Genomic DNA, 16,400 nt, shown 5'->3' with positions numbered 1-16,400 from the left:
TTAATTTTGCCCTTCGGGATTAGATTTCAAAATGCTAATGGAAAAGTGTTCTCATGGAATGAGGCTAAACAACTTAAAATATGGAAAAGGAGGTATAATTAATATTAATCAATCTTCTGAAATACGTTTTGGACACCCATTCAAGTTCTCACCAGGCATGCCTGTAATTGATATATTGAGAAACAATAAACACACAAAACTACTGATCTTTTTTGAAAGAATTCCTGTTTTTCTTTTAAGTAGATAAAATGAGAGGGAGGATAATGAAAAGGAAAAATTCCTGCATTTCAGTACAGTAAAATCCAGTATTTGTTTAATGACTTCTTGTTTCAACATGGCTTAAACCTACAGTTCAGGAGGTACTTCGGGATAGCTGGCTCTTAGCCAAGGTAGTAAGTACCTTATGCTTACATTGAACAAACATGTTACTCTGTTCTTTTCATGTACAGACTAAAGAAAACTGCATTTTCTGTGCTAACAGGAAACAAAGGAGTGGATAACAGGCAGGTAAAGCTGCTTTTACAGCAAATGCCATTCATGGAGACTACCCATTACTGTCCATGTTTTTTGCATTTATTCTCTCCTACTAAAAATAGTTAAGAGGTACAAAAATTAAGGCACAGATTTTTTTTTTTTTTTTAATGCATGCACACTTTTGCTTGTTCCGGAGTTGCATACACAGAGTGCCTCAAGTGACCATGCAAATCAGAGTTGCACGCACACAAAGGTACGAGTACCCACAAAATCCCCAAGGGAAGCACCAGCTCTTTTCTGCATACACACTTCTAAAAAGAGCTCCTAAATCTGTAGATTACCACAATGTGCTTAAACTAATTCATGTTGTCAAAAAAACAAACAAAAAAAAAACAAAAAAAAACCCCCGAAGCTATTCTTGGTCCTTATAGCAAATAGCTATTTTACTTCAAAAATATTTAGCAGAGAGATACATACTACTGAAAAGTTAGCAAGTTATGCTCATGTAATCAGATACTTCTCATGTAGAAAATACAATAGAATAGTACTTGACTTTATGTACTACCACTTATATTCATGGTAACCTGAAGCAATTTATAGTGTAGTGGGATAGCACAGGGAATGTGTAGAGGAACATGGTAACTATTATCTGTTCAGTAATAGATCAAACATATACTTTTGAGTGTTGGTTTCAAGTGATGATGAATAAAGGAATTTTGACCTGGACACAGTTTTCTCTAGTGTTGGTCTTAGGCCTGTTGGACCAATAGGGTCTCATGCTTCCAAGGACCTGGCACTAGATGCATACACCCATCATGCTAGATGGAGTATTGTTACCAGTCTGTGGTACAGTATAACTCTGAAACCATCAGGGTGCAGCAGAAATTGAATTCCCTAACTGTTCTCACTCCTTCCCTGCTTAGAATCCCATTCTTCTGCCCCACCTCCTTGCTTCCCAATCTATGGATGTATCACACAAACAGATGAGAGGGATGAGGTCATCGAACCACAGGGAAGTTGCAGTTCAGGAAGAAGGAGGCAGTCAGGTTGTGTTCCATGGGTAAGGAGAAGCAAGGGAGAGGGGAGGGACTTAGTCACATGTGGGAGAAACTGGATGTAGACCCAAAAGTTATTTCATGTAGGGCTCCACAAAACCTAGCACAGATCTGTAAGGAATCTATAACTGTTCGTCACCAGGAAGAGAGAGATCTTTTCTTCATCTAAACTTTAAAAAATGCCATCCCTAACAGTGCAGGACCTGCCCAGCACTGCACTTTTGTGTCAGGATTGGGCATGAGCCACCGTTCTAGCATTAAAACTTGAACTAGGGAATAGATCAACCTATTTGGAAATAAGAACCAGAGAAGCTGCACCCGTTTCTGTAATCAGTCTTCTTTGAGATGATGGAATGTGTAGATCAGTGATTTTGAACCCATTTGGTGATCAGGACTGGAACTAGAGGAAGGGAACTGTTGAAAGAAGGATTGTTCTTGCTGCATTTCAGTCGAGACTAACTGTGGAAGAGTCTCAGGGGAGAGTGGAGTCACAGACTCAAAGGGTTCAGATAAGGATCACAACTTGTGGCTGTTTATTGGAACTCTGAGCCTCTTGAGGTTCACTAATTAGAAACTTGAAACCACGAGCCTTTGGCCCAGAGGTGAAAGGAATACCAACTAAGCCACACTAACAACTAGTAAGATTAAAACCTTAATTGTAACAAGTAGAGTTAATGTTTTTTTAAAAAAATACATGACATTTCATGACGCCTCCCTTAAGATTTATAAATGTATTATTCTTTTGTTCCAGTCATGGGATGTGTTTGAATATTGCCAAAAAGTGAATGAGCAAACACTATAAAATGGTTAGAGATTTATTAAAATAAAATTTTCTTTATTTTAGTCATAGTACAGTCAGATTTCCATCTTTACATATTTCCTCTATCATCAAAATTAAGAAATAGCTACCTTCTAGGGAGGTGCTGGAGGGAGGGCTCCCAAAGGCTCATAGGAATTCCTTGTAAAAATTCTGCTGCCAGAACAGTTTTCTTGCCTCAGATGAAGTTTGCCCCCTCTCTGGATACCTGTATATCATTCCTGAGACTCATAAAAATACTACCAAAGGACACCTTTTTGGCAATGAAATGGACCAGATTGCATTAGGTGGCAGGTGTTTTCTAAAAATCTACAGGAGTATTCTGCAGACACTGGACACACTTTCATCCCATCCTCTGTCCCACCTTCAAATTACACAGGAAAAACCGCTGCATTGTACTGTCGATGCACTCATTATATTTTTCGGGAACAAGCTGTTTATCGTTCCAGTGAAGTAAGTTTGCCAAGTGGTAGGGTGACCAGACAGCAAATGTGAAAAACTGGGTCAGGGTGTGGGGGGTAATAGGAGCCTATATAAAAAAGAAGACCCAAAAATTGGGGCTGTCCCTATAAAATCGGGACATCTGGTCACCCTCCTCCTTGGTTATGAGAGAGCTTTTTTATGCTGAAATGGGAAAACAACACATGGATTTTCGAGTGCCTCCCCTGAGTCCCACCCCTCGTACACCAGGCTTATCACAGGGTAAAGGAGAACATTTTTTTGTGGGAGCCTTTTGTTAAAATATTGGCAGCATATCAACTGCTACCTTGTAAAGTTTGAAATATAGTCTAACTGTCAAAATGGTAATTCACAGATACCTGTTTTCTTCCAAGCATCTCACTGAAACCTGCTTGAAATACAATGTATTTTCAGTCAGCAGCATCTATATATTTTCATGTATTCACTCAATTTATTTCCTTTTCATGTTTCCTCCTGCGACTGTTTCATTAGTCCTCCAGAAGGAAGACATGTGTCAGGGAGTCAAAGAGGGTCTGGTTAGCGGTGGTGTTCACAGACTGAGCTCCACAATTCAGCTTGTCAAGGCTTGGCTGCAAACCAAGCCCTTTCAACTTTCCCTGATGGTTTGAGTTTCAATTAACTTAGGCCTCCAAGGATCATCATTCTGTTCCCCTTTCTGTGCTGCCTCCCATCAAGCACCCATGCTCGCCTTTCTTTCTGCTTTCCTTTTGCCTCGAGGAGATGCCAGTTGGCACAACCTCCCTTCTATCTTTGGAGTCCCCCAGCCAGAACAACTGACCCCACCACTAATTCCAAAAAACTTCTGGGAGGAGGGGCAGCAGCTTCAAGTTTCACTTAGAGCATTGTACAGAACTTCAGCTCTCCACTATCGCCACTCATGAACATTCACTCATTTATACCTGGCATCTCCATAGCTCCAACAGGGGAGCTGTCTTGTGACATCTTGGTCTTTGCAAACTATGCTTGAGCACCCTACCAAGCTGTGGTGGCATCATTAATTATATTTGCAACCTTAGATGTGTGTGCAACATTGCCAGGATGTTTGTGCCTATAACAGTTAAATCAAGGTATCAATAATACCTGGAACAATTTTTAATACCATTGAGAACCCAAAAACATTTTAACCAGAAACCATTTCAATGTGTGTATGCATCCGCATGTAATTTAATATTTATAAAATGTTTTTATTTCAAGTTTGTTTATAGATTAACAATAGGTTATTTTATGGACAAAATAAGCACTGATAGCGACTCCATAGTTCAGGTTGAGGCAGGAGATGTGTGTATGTGTATGCATACAGATACAATATTGATTTGATATTTAGTTATGTTCCAGACATAGATATACATTTAGATATGGGAGTATATATCTCTGATGTATACTTTCCTCTAATAAAAGAAATACATTTGGGGACCTACAACAGGTTGATAGTGTCCCTTCAATTATGAATCAGTGTAGTTTAACATTCTTTCATTTTACCAAGAAAGAAACCACAAACAAACAAGCAAACATTACACTGCTTAACTGGGAGAAGCAAATAGGAATAAACATGAGAAAACTTGGAAACAATGGCATGATCCTGTATAGTCTAGGTAGCTTCGTTGCTTAGTTTGGATATGGCATACTTCAACATGGTGAAACAATGTTTTATAATATTCCTTAAACTCTGAACATGGTAAAGGACCAATTGATTATAGATATCATTTTAACTCTAGGAGATTCTTATTGTAATGTGCAGATGCAGCTAATACATCGGTGCTTTTTGCAGACAAAGAGCTACTTCCCCTTCTTCGCCCGCTGCTTTCGGTATTAACTTGTCCTGTGTAATTGTGACCTTTCCAGTGGAATAATGTCAGTGCTGACATTTGTAATTAAAACGCTCCATTTAAAAAAATCTTCATGTTGGAGAAGCTATCAGAAAATATATTAAAAATCTGCACATTTACATTTTTGAATACAAAAAATAGCACATTTTGGAAGACAGTGTTTACCTATACCTCTGACACCCTGTCCAAATTAATAAATGATAGTTTTTTATTCTTACAGGGAAAGGTATTGCATTGTGCTCTAAGAAAGGTGCATACAAGTACTTCAGACACAAAAGGAGTAAATAGTTTGGTGCAGTCATTGGCCATATTTCTTTTTTTATCATTCAGTAGTTATAAATTTAACAATTAATAGTATATCAGTGCTAACTCATAATTTTTAATTCTTCCTTTGGTGATGAAAGAGTTACTTTATCTCAGGAGATAGCTACACGAGAGGATACTCGAACATGCTTATGTTACATAATGATGTGACTGAAATATATATTTGTTGGTTAAAAGTTATTGGAATTAAGAGACTTTCGGGTGTACGATCCTCTTTATGTCCTCATTACAGGATATGTCAAATACATGTTTTGAGGTGAATTTAGCACTTGTGAAAAGTGTTAGACTTTCAGCTCTGGAGATGGAAGTACTCTCTTAATATACAATGCAGACACACTGTAGGCAGTTACAGAGCATGCTGCTTCACAATATACCTCGGAAATCATCTCTGGTGTGAGGAGGTTGTTCAGTCTCTATGGCTATTTGGTCCTTGGCTAATCTGAAAACCCAGGGTACTTAAGAGAACAGCTTTGAACCTAATCCGAGATAGCTCTTGTTGTAGCCTGTGAAGTGCTATTTCCTTGTTTGCAGAGACAGTAGCATAATTACAGTATTCTGGAATAGTTCACATTTACACACTAGTGATTTGGGAAGATTGTAATGGAGAGAATTGGAGTAGTCAAGACAGAAAGGGTAAAATCGTGGATAAGGATTACATCAGAAACAAGGTCTTAGTTTTCCACCCTCCTTTCTCTTTCCTATAAGCCTGCCCATCATTCTTACTAAGTTCTGGTTAAGATATGACTCCAATATTTCTGACTTTGGAGTCGTGTAAATTTAATTTAAAGTAATTGTTAGCAGAGAAAGAGATATGAGGGCCTGAACATCAATATAAAACTACCCTAAAAAGCTGTGAATCTTCTAAACACCAGATTAAGCCAAGGGTGCTGGAACCATTTTTATAGGGGGGGTGTGAGAGCCATTGAACCAAACTGTATATAATGGAAACCACTTGAAGCCGGGGGTGCGGCAGCACCCCCAGCACCCTAGTTCCTGCACCTGTGGATTAGACAACTAAATTACTCCTCAGTCTGTCATAAAAGTTATTTGCTAAATAAAAAGAATCAGGCATGAAAAGATCACTAATCATGGGCCATATTGTATCCTCTGTGGAAAGAGGGGAGACAGGGTCCTGGGTATTCCACAACATTCACCTTCTAATGATATCTTCAGGGGAGGAGAGTCGGGAGTAGGGCAAGGGACATGGGTCTCCACATTTGTTGAACCCAGGTTGCTGTGTGGAACTCTGCTTCCATCTCTGCTGGTCCCAGAGCTTCCATGTGTGTGGCTGGCTCTTCCAGGATGTTTTGTGGACAGACTCTGGCCCTCCCGTTGGATGCCTTCCCTCACAGTAGAACTGTAGAGGATGCGCTGTGGCAGTCAGTGCAGCTTTAACTTCAAAGTACCATTCACTCCCATTTGGATAGCCCAGAGAGTGAAGAAGATTTTTGGCTGTGCCACTTTTGCCCCAAGCTCGCCCTCAAAAAACCTACAGAACCCCAGCTGGCTTGTAGAAGGCATTACGAATCCACCGCTTTTCCCCTCTCATAGAACTGCCCAGTCTGGCCGCCATCACTTGTTTTACAGGAGGAAACAGGCCCTATATTTTCAGTGTGGGAACTCCTGTACTTTCAGCATACACCAATGCATAGAGAAGAGGTTATTTGCTGATGAAAGGGTTACAGAGCGACAACATTTTCCTTGTCTGGCTACAAATTTGCTTTTTGTGTTTGCTGACCATGTTTTCAAACATAGGTTTTACCCATATAGTGTGAGAAATGCTGGTCCATTCTGAGGAGTTATTTGTTTTCTCTCTGTCTTTCTAGATACATATGTGCCTCATCACTGTAGTACTTGAACACCTCCCCATCAATAATGTATTTTATCCTCACAACACCCCTGTGAGATAGGGAAGTTGTATCCCCAGATGGGAAACTGAGGCACGGGGTAGATGAATTGACTTGTCCATGGTTACACAGGAAGTCTGTGACTGAACCAGGAATTGAACCAAGTCTTGAAGTGTCAGTTCAGTGTCTTATCAACCAAACCATTCTGTAATATACCTAATTTATAAGATTATTAGCTGTCCCAATTTTTCACACTTGCTATCTGGTCACCCTATATATATATATGTTTTGAAACTTAAAAGCCGTGTGGAGTTCCAATATAATTGAAAAAGGAAAGGATCCAAAGGGCTACAATGAAGACTTGAGCTTTCTGGTGATATTATAAACCAGGGCTCTCAAACTCAAATCACCACAGGGGCAACATGAGGACTAGTACATTGGCCCAAGGGCTGCATCACTGACACGTTTTCATATAAAGATACAAAAGAACCCCCCCGCCCCCACTCCACCCCTTCCATGAGGCCTTGCCTCTTTCCACCCCTTCCCCGCCCCCATTCCAACCCCTTCCTCAAAGTCCGCACCCCAACTCTACCCCCTTCCTGCCCCTATTCCAACCCCTTCCCCAAATCCCTGCCCCTGCCCCGCCTCTTCTCCGCCTCCTCCCCTGAGCGTGCCGCTCCCTGCTCCTCCCCCCTCCCTCCTGGAAAGCGCTAAGTGCTGCCAAACAGCTGTTTGGCAGCGGGAAGTCCCTGGAGGTAGGCAGAGGAGAGGGGATGTGGCGCGGTGGGGGAAGGGAGCTTGGTGGCCGCAGGAAATAACTCCGGGGCGGCAGGCTGCAGCAAATAACTTTGCAGCCTGCGGGACGCGTGTTTGAGACCCCTGTTATAAACCATCCACCCTCACCTTTCAGTAGAATTATTCCCTCAGTGATCCCTGTATCCATCTATTATTTAAATATAATGTACCTGAACTGGCAAATATACACATACAAGTGAAACCATTAGCAAATGAAGTGAAGGAAAATTTTGCATGCAATTGCATTGCAAATGGCCAGTAACTAAGTATTTGGACTGAGCAGCCTAAATGAGTCCTGAGTGATTAATCATGTCTAGTATTTTGCATTTTGGTCCTTTAAACAAGCACATTAGCCCTTATGTTCTCATATTTGTGCTTTAAAATGACTGACTAGATTATGATACACATTGAAAAGTCAGAATAGCAACTGCCTTCTTGAAACTGAGTTTCAAGCTGTAGGTCCCTGCCATCTGTTATTTCATAGCCTGTGTGCTGAGGAATATGGGTAGCTTTGTCAAAAGAAAAAAAAATATTTCCATGGAGTTAATGTTGCCTATTGTCTTTAGTTGCTTTCAAAGGCTATTTGTTGCCTTGCTAGTAGATTGACTACAAATTATTATTTCATATGGTATCAAATGTTTGGATTATTAAAATTCAGCACAGTATTGCTGTGCTGAAACTCAGACTTTGTATTTGTGGATGACCTCATCACTCACAAGTGGTAATGAGAGTAACTCACTTCAGGTGAAAATTTTTCCATGTAACTTTCTGGGTCTGATTTTGCTGAGTCCTCCACCTTGTGCAACGTAAATGTAAAATGCTACTAGACTAGAGTGGTAGTATATAAGTAAAAAAAAAAACAAGACCCAGAGCAATGATTAATTGGGCCCCCTATAGTCATTAATTGGGCCCCCTGTACTCCTGTAATGCGATGCACAATATAGATTTGTGAAAACTAGTAAAGTAGTTTTGCTTGACTGGCATAAATTACAGTAAACTATACCACGGCAAGCCCTGTTTTACCTCAGTGCAGCACAACTGCACTAGGGATTTGCTTGGTCCAGTACAAATATTCATAGTATGGATATGCTTTAAATTTCAAACTACCCCTTCAGTTTTAACTTCACTTGTTATTGGAACTGCTGATGCCATGAATCTCTTTTAATGCTGTACTCTGCCAAATGAATCATATAGAGAAGTATTCAACCTTCAACATCTGGAGAGTCACTTCATCACTGACCAGAGCCATCCTGGCATGGCCTCTGGTACCAGCGGTTGTGTAGGGATCCAGCGTCATCACATTAACACAATATTGCAACAGGATGGCATCACATAATGTCATCAAAGTGGCACTTACACCTCAGCATTCCTCTCTATTCCATCCTATGTGGTGTATTGGGGCCACAAAACAATGTTCAGTTGGGCTCGTAAGAACTCGTAGCCAAAGCCACCTTTGCTTAGTGGCTAACAGATTCTGCTCATTACTTTTCTCAGGTAACGTGTAGCGCACATAGTTTGGACAGGAGTGTAATGAACCCCACAGGGAGTGCTACCCAATGTAGCTTCTTTAGCTCCAGCCATCTTTTAATAGTGCATATCGTACAAAAGGAAAAGCAGGACTCAATCTCATCTCTCCTATTATTCAACTGTTTCACTGCTGTAGCCACAGCTGACATAATAATGTACCCTCAGTAGCATTTCATTTGAAAACATTGGCCTGACTTGAGGAACAGCTGCAACTCCCCTAATATAGATTTTCTTGATTAGTCTAAAGAGATTGTTAGGAGGAGGAAACTCACAGCACTGGATTAGTTTTTAACTTGTCTTGATTTTAAGCCTTTTCTCATATTTTGAAGGCCAAGTCTCAACTTTGTTATCGATAAGCAGACAATGGTAGTAGGGTGTGAGGTGGGACTGCATCATGAGATACTTGGGCTGGAGTACCATAGTCAGTGCCCAGTGCTACATCTCCTAAATGTCAAGTCTCCTAGCTTTCTGAAGACCTAGGCAGCATCTAGATGCAGAGCAGCTGGCTAAGGCTGAACCCAGGCAAGATGTTAGAGATATTAGCAGAAAATGTTATTTCCTTTATAATAAGCCCCTTTTCTTTATAATATGCCCCACTATTGAAGACCTCTGCCTGTAGATTGTTAAATAAGCCCTTTTGGACTCCTCAGTGCCCAAATAGTCATGATAGCAAAAAGTGCCAACTTCATCTATGTCTGGCCAGAAGATTGTCTCTCCGCATATTGGACACACACCTAGCTAAGATGACGTTCTTGAGCTCCAGACTAGATCATTGCAATTAATTGTATCTGGAGAGGAAACCAGGTGCCCTGAAAATTCTCCCAATGAAAATTTGCCCATCTTTCAAAAAGGGAAGAAGGAGGATCTGGGGAACTACGGGTCAGTCAGCCTCACCTCAGTCCCTGGAAAAATCATGGAGCAGGTCCTCAAGGAATCAATTCTGAAGCACTTAGAGGAGAGGAAAGTGATCAGGAACAGTCAGCATGGATTCACCAAGGGCAAGTCATGCCTGACTAATCGAATTGCCTTCTATGATGAGATAACTGGCTCTGTGGATGAGGGGAAAGCAGTGGACATGTTATTCCTTGACTTTAGCAAAGTTTTTGATACAGTCTCCCACAGTATTCTTGCCAGCAAGTTGAAGTATGGATTGGATGAATGGACTATAAGGTGGATAGAAAGCTGGCTAGGTCATCGGGCTCAACAGGTAGTGATCAATGGCTCCATGTCTAGTTGGCAGCCGGTATAAAGTGGAGTGCCACAGGGGTCGGTCCTGAGGCCAGTTTGGGTCAATATCTTCATTAATGATCTGGAGGATGGCGTGGACTGCACCCTCAGCAAGTTTGCAAATTACACTAAACTGGGAAGAGTGGTAGATACGCTGGAGGGTAGGGATAGGATACAGAGGGACCTAGACAAATTAGAGGTTTGCGCTAAAAGAAATCTGATGAGGTTCAACACAGACAAGTGCAGAGTCCTGCACTTCGGATGGAAGAATCCCATGCACTGCTACTAGGGACCAAATGGCTAGGGAGCAGTTCTGCAGAAAAGGACCTAGGGGTTACAGTGGACAAGAAGATGGATATGAGTCAACAGTGTGCCCTTGTTGCCAAGAAGGCCAATGGCATTTTGGGATGTATAAGTAGGGGCATTGCCAGCAGATCGAGGGACATGATCATTCTCCTCTGGGTCCAGTTTTGGGCCCCACACTACAAGAAGGATGTGGAAAAATTGGAAATGGAGGGCAACAAAAATTATTAGGGGACTGGAACACATGACTTGTGAGGAGAGGCTGAGGGAACTGGGATTGTTTAGTCTGCAGAAGAGAAGAATGGGGGGGGGGGGGATTTGATAGTTGCTGTCAACTACCTGAAAGGGCATTCCAAAGAGGATGGATCTAGACTGTTCTCAGTGGTAGCAGATGACAGAACAAGGAGTAATGGTCTCAAGTTGCAGTGGGGGAGGTTTAGATTGGATATTAGGAAAAACTTTTTCACTAGGAGGGTGGTGAAGCACTGGAATGCGTTACCTAGGGAGGTGGTGGAATCTCCTTCCTTTGAGGTTTTTAAGGTCAGGCTTGACAAAGCCCTGGCTGGGATGATTTAGTTGGGGATTGGTCCTGCTTTGAGCAGGGGGTTGGACTAGATGACCCCCTAAGGTCCCTTCCAACCCTGATATTCTATGATTTAAAAGTAGGGCAGCCTGTCTGCTTAGCAACGCAGGTCACTGTGAACACATCACCCCAGAGCTCTATACTGGAAAGACTAGTTCAAGGTTTCTGCCCTGACATTCAAAGCCCTCCATGGGACAGGCCATGGCTGCTTAAGAGATTGCTTCTCTCTCCATGACTATGGAACAATGAAACTGCCAACTATTAGGGGGAGTGTGGAAGACAGAGCTTTCATGGGAACTATGGAACTCACTCTCACAAGATAAAAGGATGACCATGGACCTTGCCCCTTTCAGAGCTGAGGTCCCAATCCAGCAAAAGAGTAGCCATTGAATTCAGCAGGATAACTCACATGCTTAACTTTAAGCATGTGCTTAAGTGCTTTCCTGAATTAGAGCCTAAGTACAAGAAAGATATTTCTTCAACTTATCTGATATCCAAATTGTAAAGCATCAGAAAATGATCATAAAAATATATTTGGGCATTCATACCTAGTACCTAGAAAAACAACATTTGTTTAAAAGTCATTTTGATTCTCGTAAACCATTTTAATGTAAGCGTAATCAACATATAAGAGCAATTCATAATATACCATAATATTGTTCCTCTTTGATAACATTTTACAAACACCCAAGTTCCATAATAAACCTTTGTAGACAAGTGTTAAATATACAGCCTATAACCTTGCTTAAATCAAAGATGAATTTATACTGAACATATCCTAATGCCCAGTATAAATTACTTACCACATGAGAGAGAATTTGAAACTGTAATGAGATAATTATGACATAGCTCATCTGTAAAACATTTCATGTGCACATTTTAATGAACTTCACAAAGTAATGTTGGAATATAAAGACAATTGAAATCCTGGGACTAATTTCTGCGAAACTTAGAACATGCTCTCTTTATGAAGATGAGAGAAGGCAGGCAGCTGCAGTTTTGTTTTTATTGGTGTCAGCTCTGTGAATTTCAGTGTATTCTTGGACAGACCAGGAGGGGGAAAAGCAGACAGAAATGCTGGGCCTGCTCTCACTCATGTAAAACTCCCACGATTTTCAGTGGGAGTTTCACTTGTGTGAAGTCTTCAGGGTTGGGCTTTACCAACTCTGCCAGTGTTCTTCTATCCTTTTTTAAACACTGTTCAGATCATTTAGCTATTTGGCTATTAGTAGGGCTGCAACATTAATCTCTAAGGTACAATATTATTTAAGAAAGTAAAACAGAAATGTAACATATTTTAGTCTGCGCTGTTCGAGGTTATAGGATGTCAAAAGTGGCAAAGTTTTAAATATCACGCCTAACAGATTACATACTTCCCTTCTGAAGTATTCCCCCAAGGAAAGCTTTGTAATCCTTCTTATACTTGTTTTTAAATAACAAAGTGCTACATGATATATTTCTATGGTGAAAGACAAGAAGAGAAAACACAGCTCCCATTAACACTTTATGGTGAAAGCAGCACCAGGAGTTTTCTTTGAAGAGAGTATATCCTAATATGACATTTTAATCCTATCCTTTTTTATTGTTTATATGCTGGTTTGTGCAATGTCATTAGGAAGTCTACATAGTGTTTTATATGCTTTTTTGAATGAATAACTCCTTAGAATTCATTTTTCCTGACATGCAGTGCTTTGAACAGTCATCTGTATGTAAAGTATAATAAATGGCAATTACGAATGTTTCCTACATTTCAGATTATAATTATTTGACTGAACTCATGTTCAGAAGAATTAACAATGCTTGTGAATGGAGTAATAATTTTAGTTTCAACCCCTGAGGTAATACTAAAGCATTTTTGCAGGCTTCATGTGAGGAAATATATATTCCCTGTGCTTTTCAAGAGCACTGAGACAAGAACAGGATATTGTTTTGGTCAGATTATTTTATGCCCTAAGACCAATCAAATATACTTGAAAAAGATTTTTGAGACAATACATTTTTTCTGGGTTATCCACAGACCTTTAGCCTTTCAGAACTTCATAATGAAATATTTGAGCCCCAAGCTACTTTATATTTATATCTGCATTCTTTTAGGAAAGGCAGCATTGTCATCTAATGGTTAGAGCAAGCATCTTGGAGTCAGAAGACCTATGTTCTATTCTGAATTCTGCCACTGACTGTGTGAATTCTTTCATTCATCTTACTTGTCTCATTTTTCCCATCAGTAAAATGATGATATTCTTAACTACTTTTGTGAAGTGCTTTGAGATCCTTTGATGAAAGGTGCTCTTTAATAACTGTTAAATAGGCCATTAAATTTATTTATAAATATAAAGGACTCAGGGCCAGATTTTCAGAGGTATTTAGGCACCTAAAGATGTATTTTTATGCCTAATGGAACATTGTAGGGGTGCTGATCTCCCTGAGAGCACCATGGAGTATTGCATGTGATGCACAGCAGGGACAAAACTTTTTCTACACCAATACAATATGAAAATGTTCCTCTGTTATTAATTTTACATCCCATTGTAGCAGTATATTTTGAGTTCCATATCACATACATTTTTATATTTGGTAATATAGTATGAAATGTGCTCATGATTTCATCTTCAGCGTATTTGTGAAAACAAATACCAACTGCCAGTCTGAATAAGATATTATGGAAGAATGGAAATATGATTAAAAGCAGTCCATAACATAGGTCTTAGAGAAAGATTGAATGAATGAAGTCTCCTTAGAGTTTCCAAAACAATTTGGATTTTGGTGGGAGTTTTTTCGATAATAAATGACAATGAAGTTGTTGTAATCCTTGTCTGGTCACCAAAGCTCCAAGAACTGCAGCTCCTATGGAGGACCTGCAGGAAGATCTGTACAGGGAAATTTTATATTGGATTTGAGGATAGACCATGCCCAGTGAGGTGCCGGTTCGTTCTTGCGTTGGTCCTTGTGCTTCGGCCAGATTAGCATAAAGGAGCCATAGGGAAGACCCCACTAGTAGAAAGGAGTGCTCTAGGATGGAGCAGAAGGGGCCAGATATCAGGGCAGATCTGCCTCCCTGCAATGGCCAACAGGAGCAATTGAAGTAGCCATGCAACATAAGGCATCCCTAAATCTTTGTCTTGTAATTCCTGCCATTTTCTTCAAAATCGTAACTTTTAAAAAATGAAGATATTAATAATATGTTTCCAAAAGCATATAAGCTTTTAATTATAATGTTTTAGTAAACCATTTTTAAAATTGTTCATAATGTGTTACCGTTGGTAACCTCATCAGGAGTCTTAAAACCCTTTAACCAACAATATTTTAAATTAGACACACTCATTCATTTTACCTCATTCCTTTTACTCCACCTTGGGCTTACTTTCACAAAATTGACACAAATATCTGAAGGTCAAATATCTATAGATGGCCTTTCTGCCATCTTTCACTCATTTTGGACAACTTAAGACTTCAGCCCACAGTGGGGTTCCGCTGTAGTGCAGAATTCCACAGCAGCCTAAATTTTACTTATTGTCCTGGCCTGTCAGTAGTAATAGTTATGTTTTTTCCAGCATGCATCAGAGTTGGATTATTGAGATATTGGACCAGTCTAGAAAAAAAGAATTGCCATAGCTTTGGTGCTCACTTTGCAGTTCCTTTATTTTAACTGTAAAGGACACACAATTTTAATAACTCCTGATTTATGAGTTCCTACTATATTGTGTCCTCAGTATCTTGATTTCTTAAGCAAAAGATAAATCTGGTTTAATGTGTGACCATGACGATCTCTTAAATTTAACCACTGGGATATTTTTTTTCCAAGTAGGTTTCACCAGTATATCCCCCCATGAATCTTTTGAAATAACCATGTAAAATATTTTAATACCTTGGTTTTATTTATAATTTCTACCAGCTGTAGGTATCCAGATGAAACTTGAATTTTTCCAGCGGAAGTTTTGGACTGCCAGTAGACAGGTATGTTCCAATTAGATGCTACTTATGCAAATGAGACCATAGCAACTTTTTTCTTGTACCGGTGATGATGTTCTATATATGTTTAGCCAAGTCAGTTCTAGATTTCCTATGAATGTTTATAAGCTATTCTAATTTACTTTTCAATTCATTATAACACAAAAGTGTGATCATGAGGCTAAACACATGGGACTGATCCAACACTCATTGTCATGAATGGAGAGGCTCCCCAAGTCCAGTCTCCCAAGTATAACCTGCAGATCCATGAACAGTTATCCTAAGGGTACATTACATTAAAAAATGCAACAATGACATGAAAAATATGAATGACCTTGTCAGTATTCAAGTATCTTTTGGGTTGATCAGTGCATTTTGATAACAGTAAGAATAAATATACTTAATACAAACCTGATTTCACTCAAAATTTTTGTATATGGTTTCAAATGACCTTTTTTTCCCCTCGTTTCTTCCAGTGCATTGCTATTACTAGGGACAAGACTGTGCTGTCGCATCATGCCTATGCAGGGAATTAAGGCAGGGGTAGGGCATGTAACCATGGGTTACAGTTCAACCTGGGGAGCAGCCTCCATGGGGCTGCTACTCCCATTCCACTGCAGGTAGGCAAGAAATGGATGGAGCTTTGAGTCCACTGTCCCTAAAATGGACCAGCTAGCACAGTTGGTGCAGGGGGAGAAGTAAACTGTGTCAGGTAAAGGGCTGGCATAGATAAAGTCCCTCCTGGAGGAAAGGGGAAAACAAGGACCAGATTGTGTGACTGAGTCACAATTTGGCTCCTGGTCTCTCTTGCGTGGCACAGTTATGTCCCTTTTTCAGGGTTTATGGTATATCTGCTATCTAGCTTTAAGCGACCTGACGTAATGATCTAGCGACTAACTGTATTCAGTGAATCATTTTTGTCTAGTTTGTTTTTAATAAATAATAAAATGTGTATTTATTTAACAAAATAATCTCTTCCAGTTTTAAAAGGATCAAGAGTTTACATGACCGATTTGAGAATACATTGAGATTGTACTATTTCTGAGAATAATCATCTCTAAAGTATTCTGTGAAATATTGGCTCACACAATACCCCTACTGAAGTCCCAGTGGAGCCTTGCCTATCATTTTAAGGCCTTGTAAGGCCCTGTATCATTATAGATAGGCAGCAAAGATTGGAATAAGCAAATGAAA

The 16,400-nt window shown here is 40.0% G+C and overlaps 1 protein-coding gene across 1 annotated transcript in view; it reads left to right on the top strand.

The window, feature by feature from the left end:
* Window positions 1–16,400, top strand: part of CACNA2D3 (calcium voltage-gated channel auxiliary subunit alpha2delta 3) — a 722,234-nt gene that overhangs the window by 642,308 nt on the left and 63,526 nt on the right. The window contains exon 28 of the mRNA XM_077821951.1: window positions 15,151–15,212. Coding sequence (XP_077678077.1) covers window positions 15,151–15,212 — 62 coding nt within the window. The remainder of the gene's footprint in view (window positions 1–15,150; window positions 15,213–16,400) is intronic.

This window comes from Eretmochelys imbricata, chromosome 7 (genome assembly GCF_965152235.1).
Source record: "Eretmochelys imbricata isolate rEreImb1 chromosome 7, rEreImb1.hap1, whole genome shotgun sequence".
In the NCBI taxonomy this organism is placed as follows: domain Eukaryota; kingdom Metazoa; phylum Chordata; order Testudines; family Cheloniidae; genus Eretmochelys; species Eretmochelys imbricata.
This window is presented reverse-complemented; position numbering and strand designations above follow the sequence as displayed.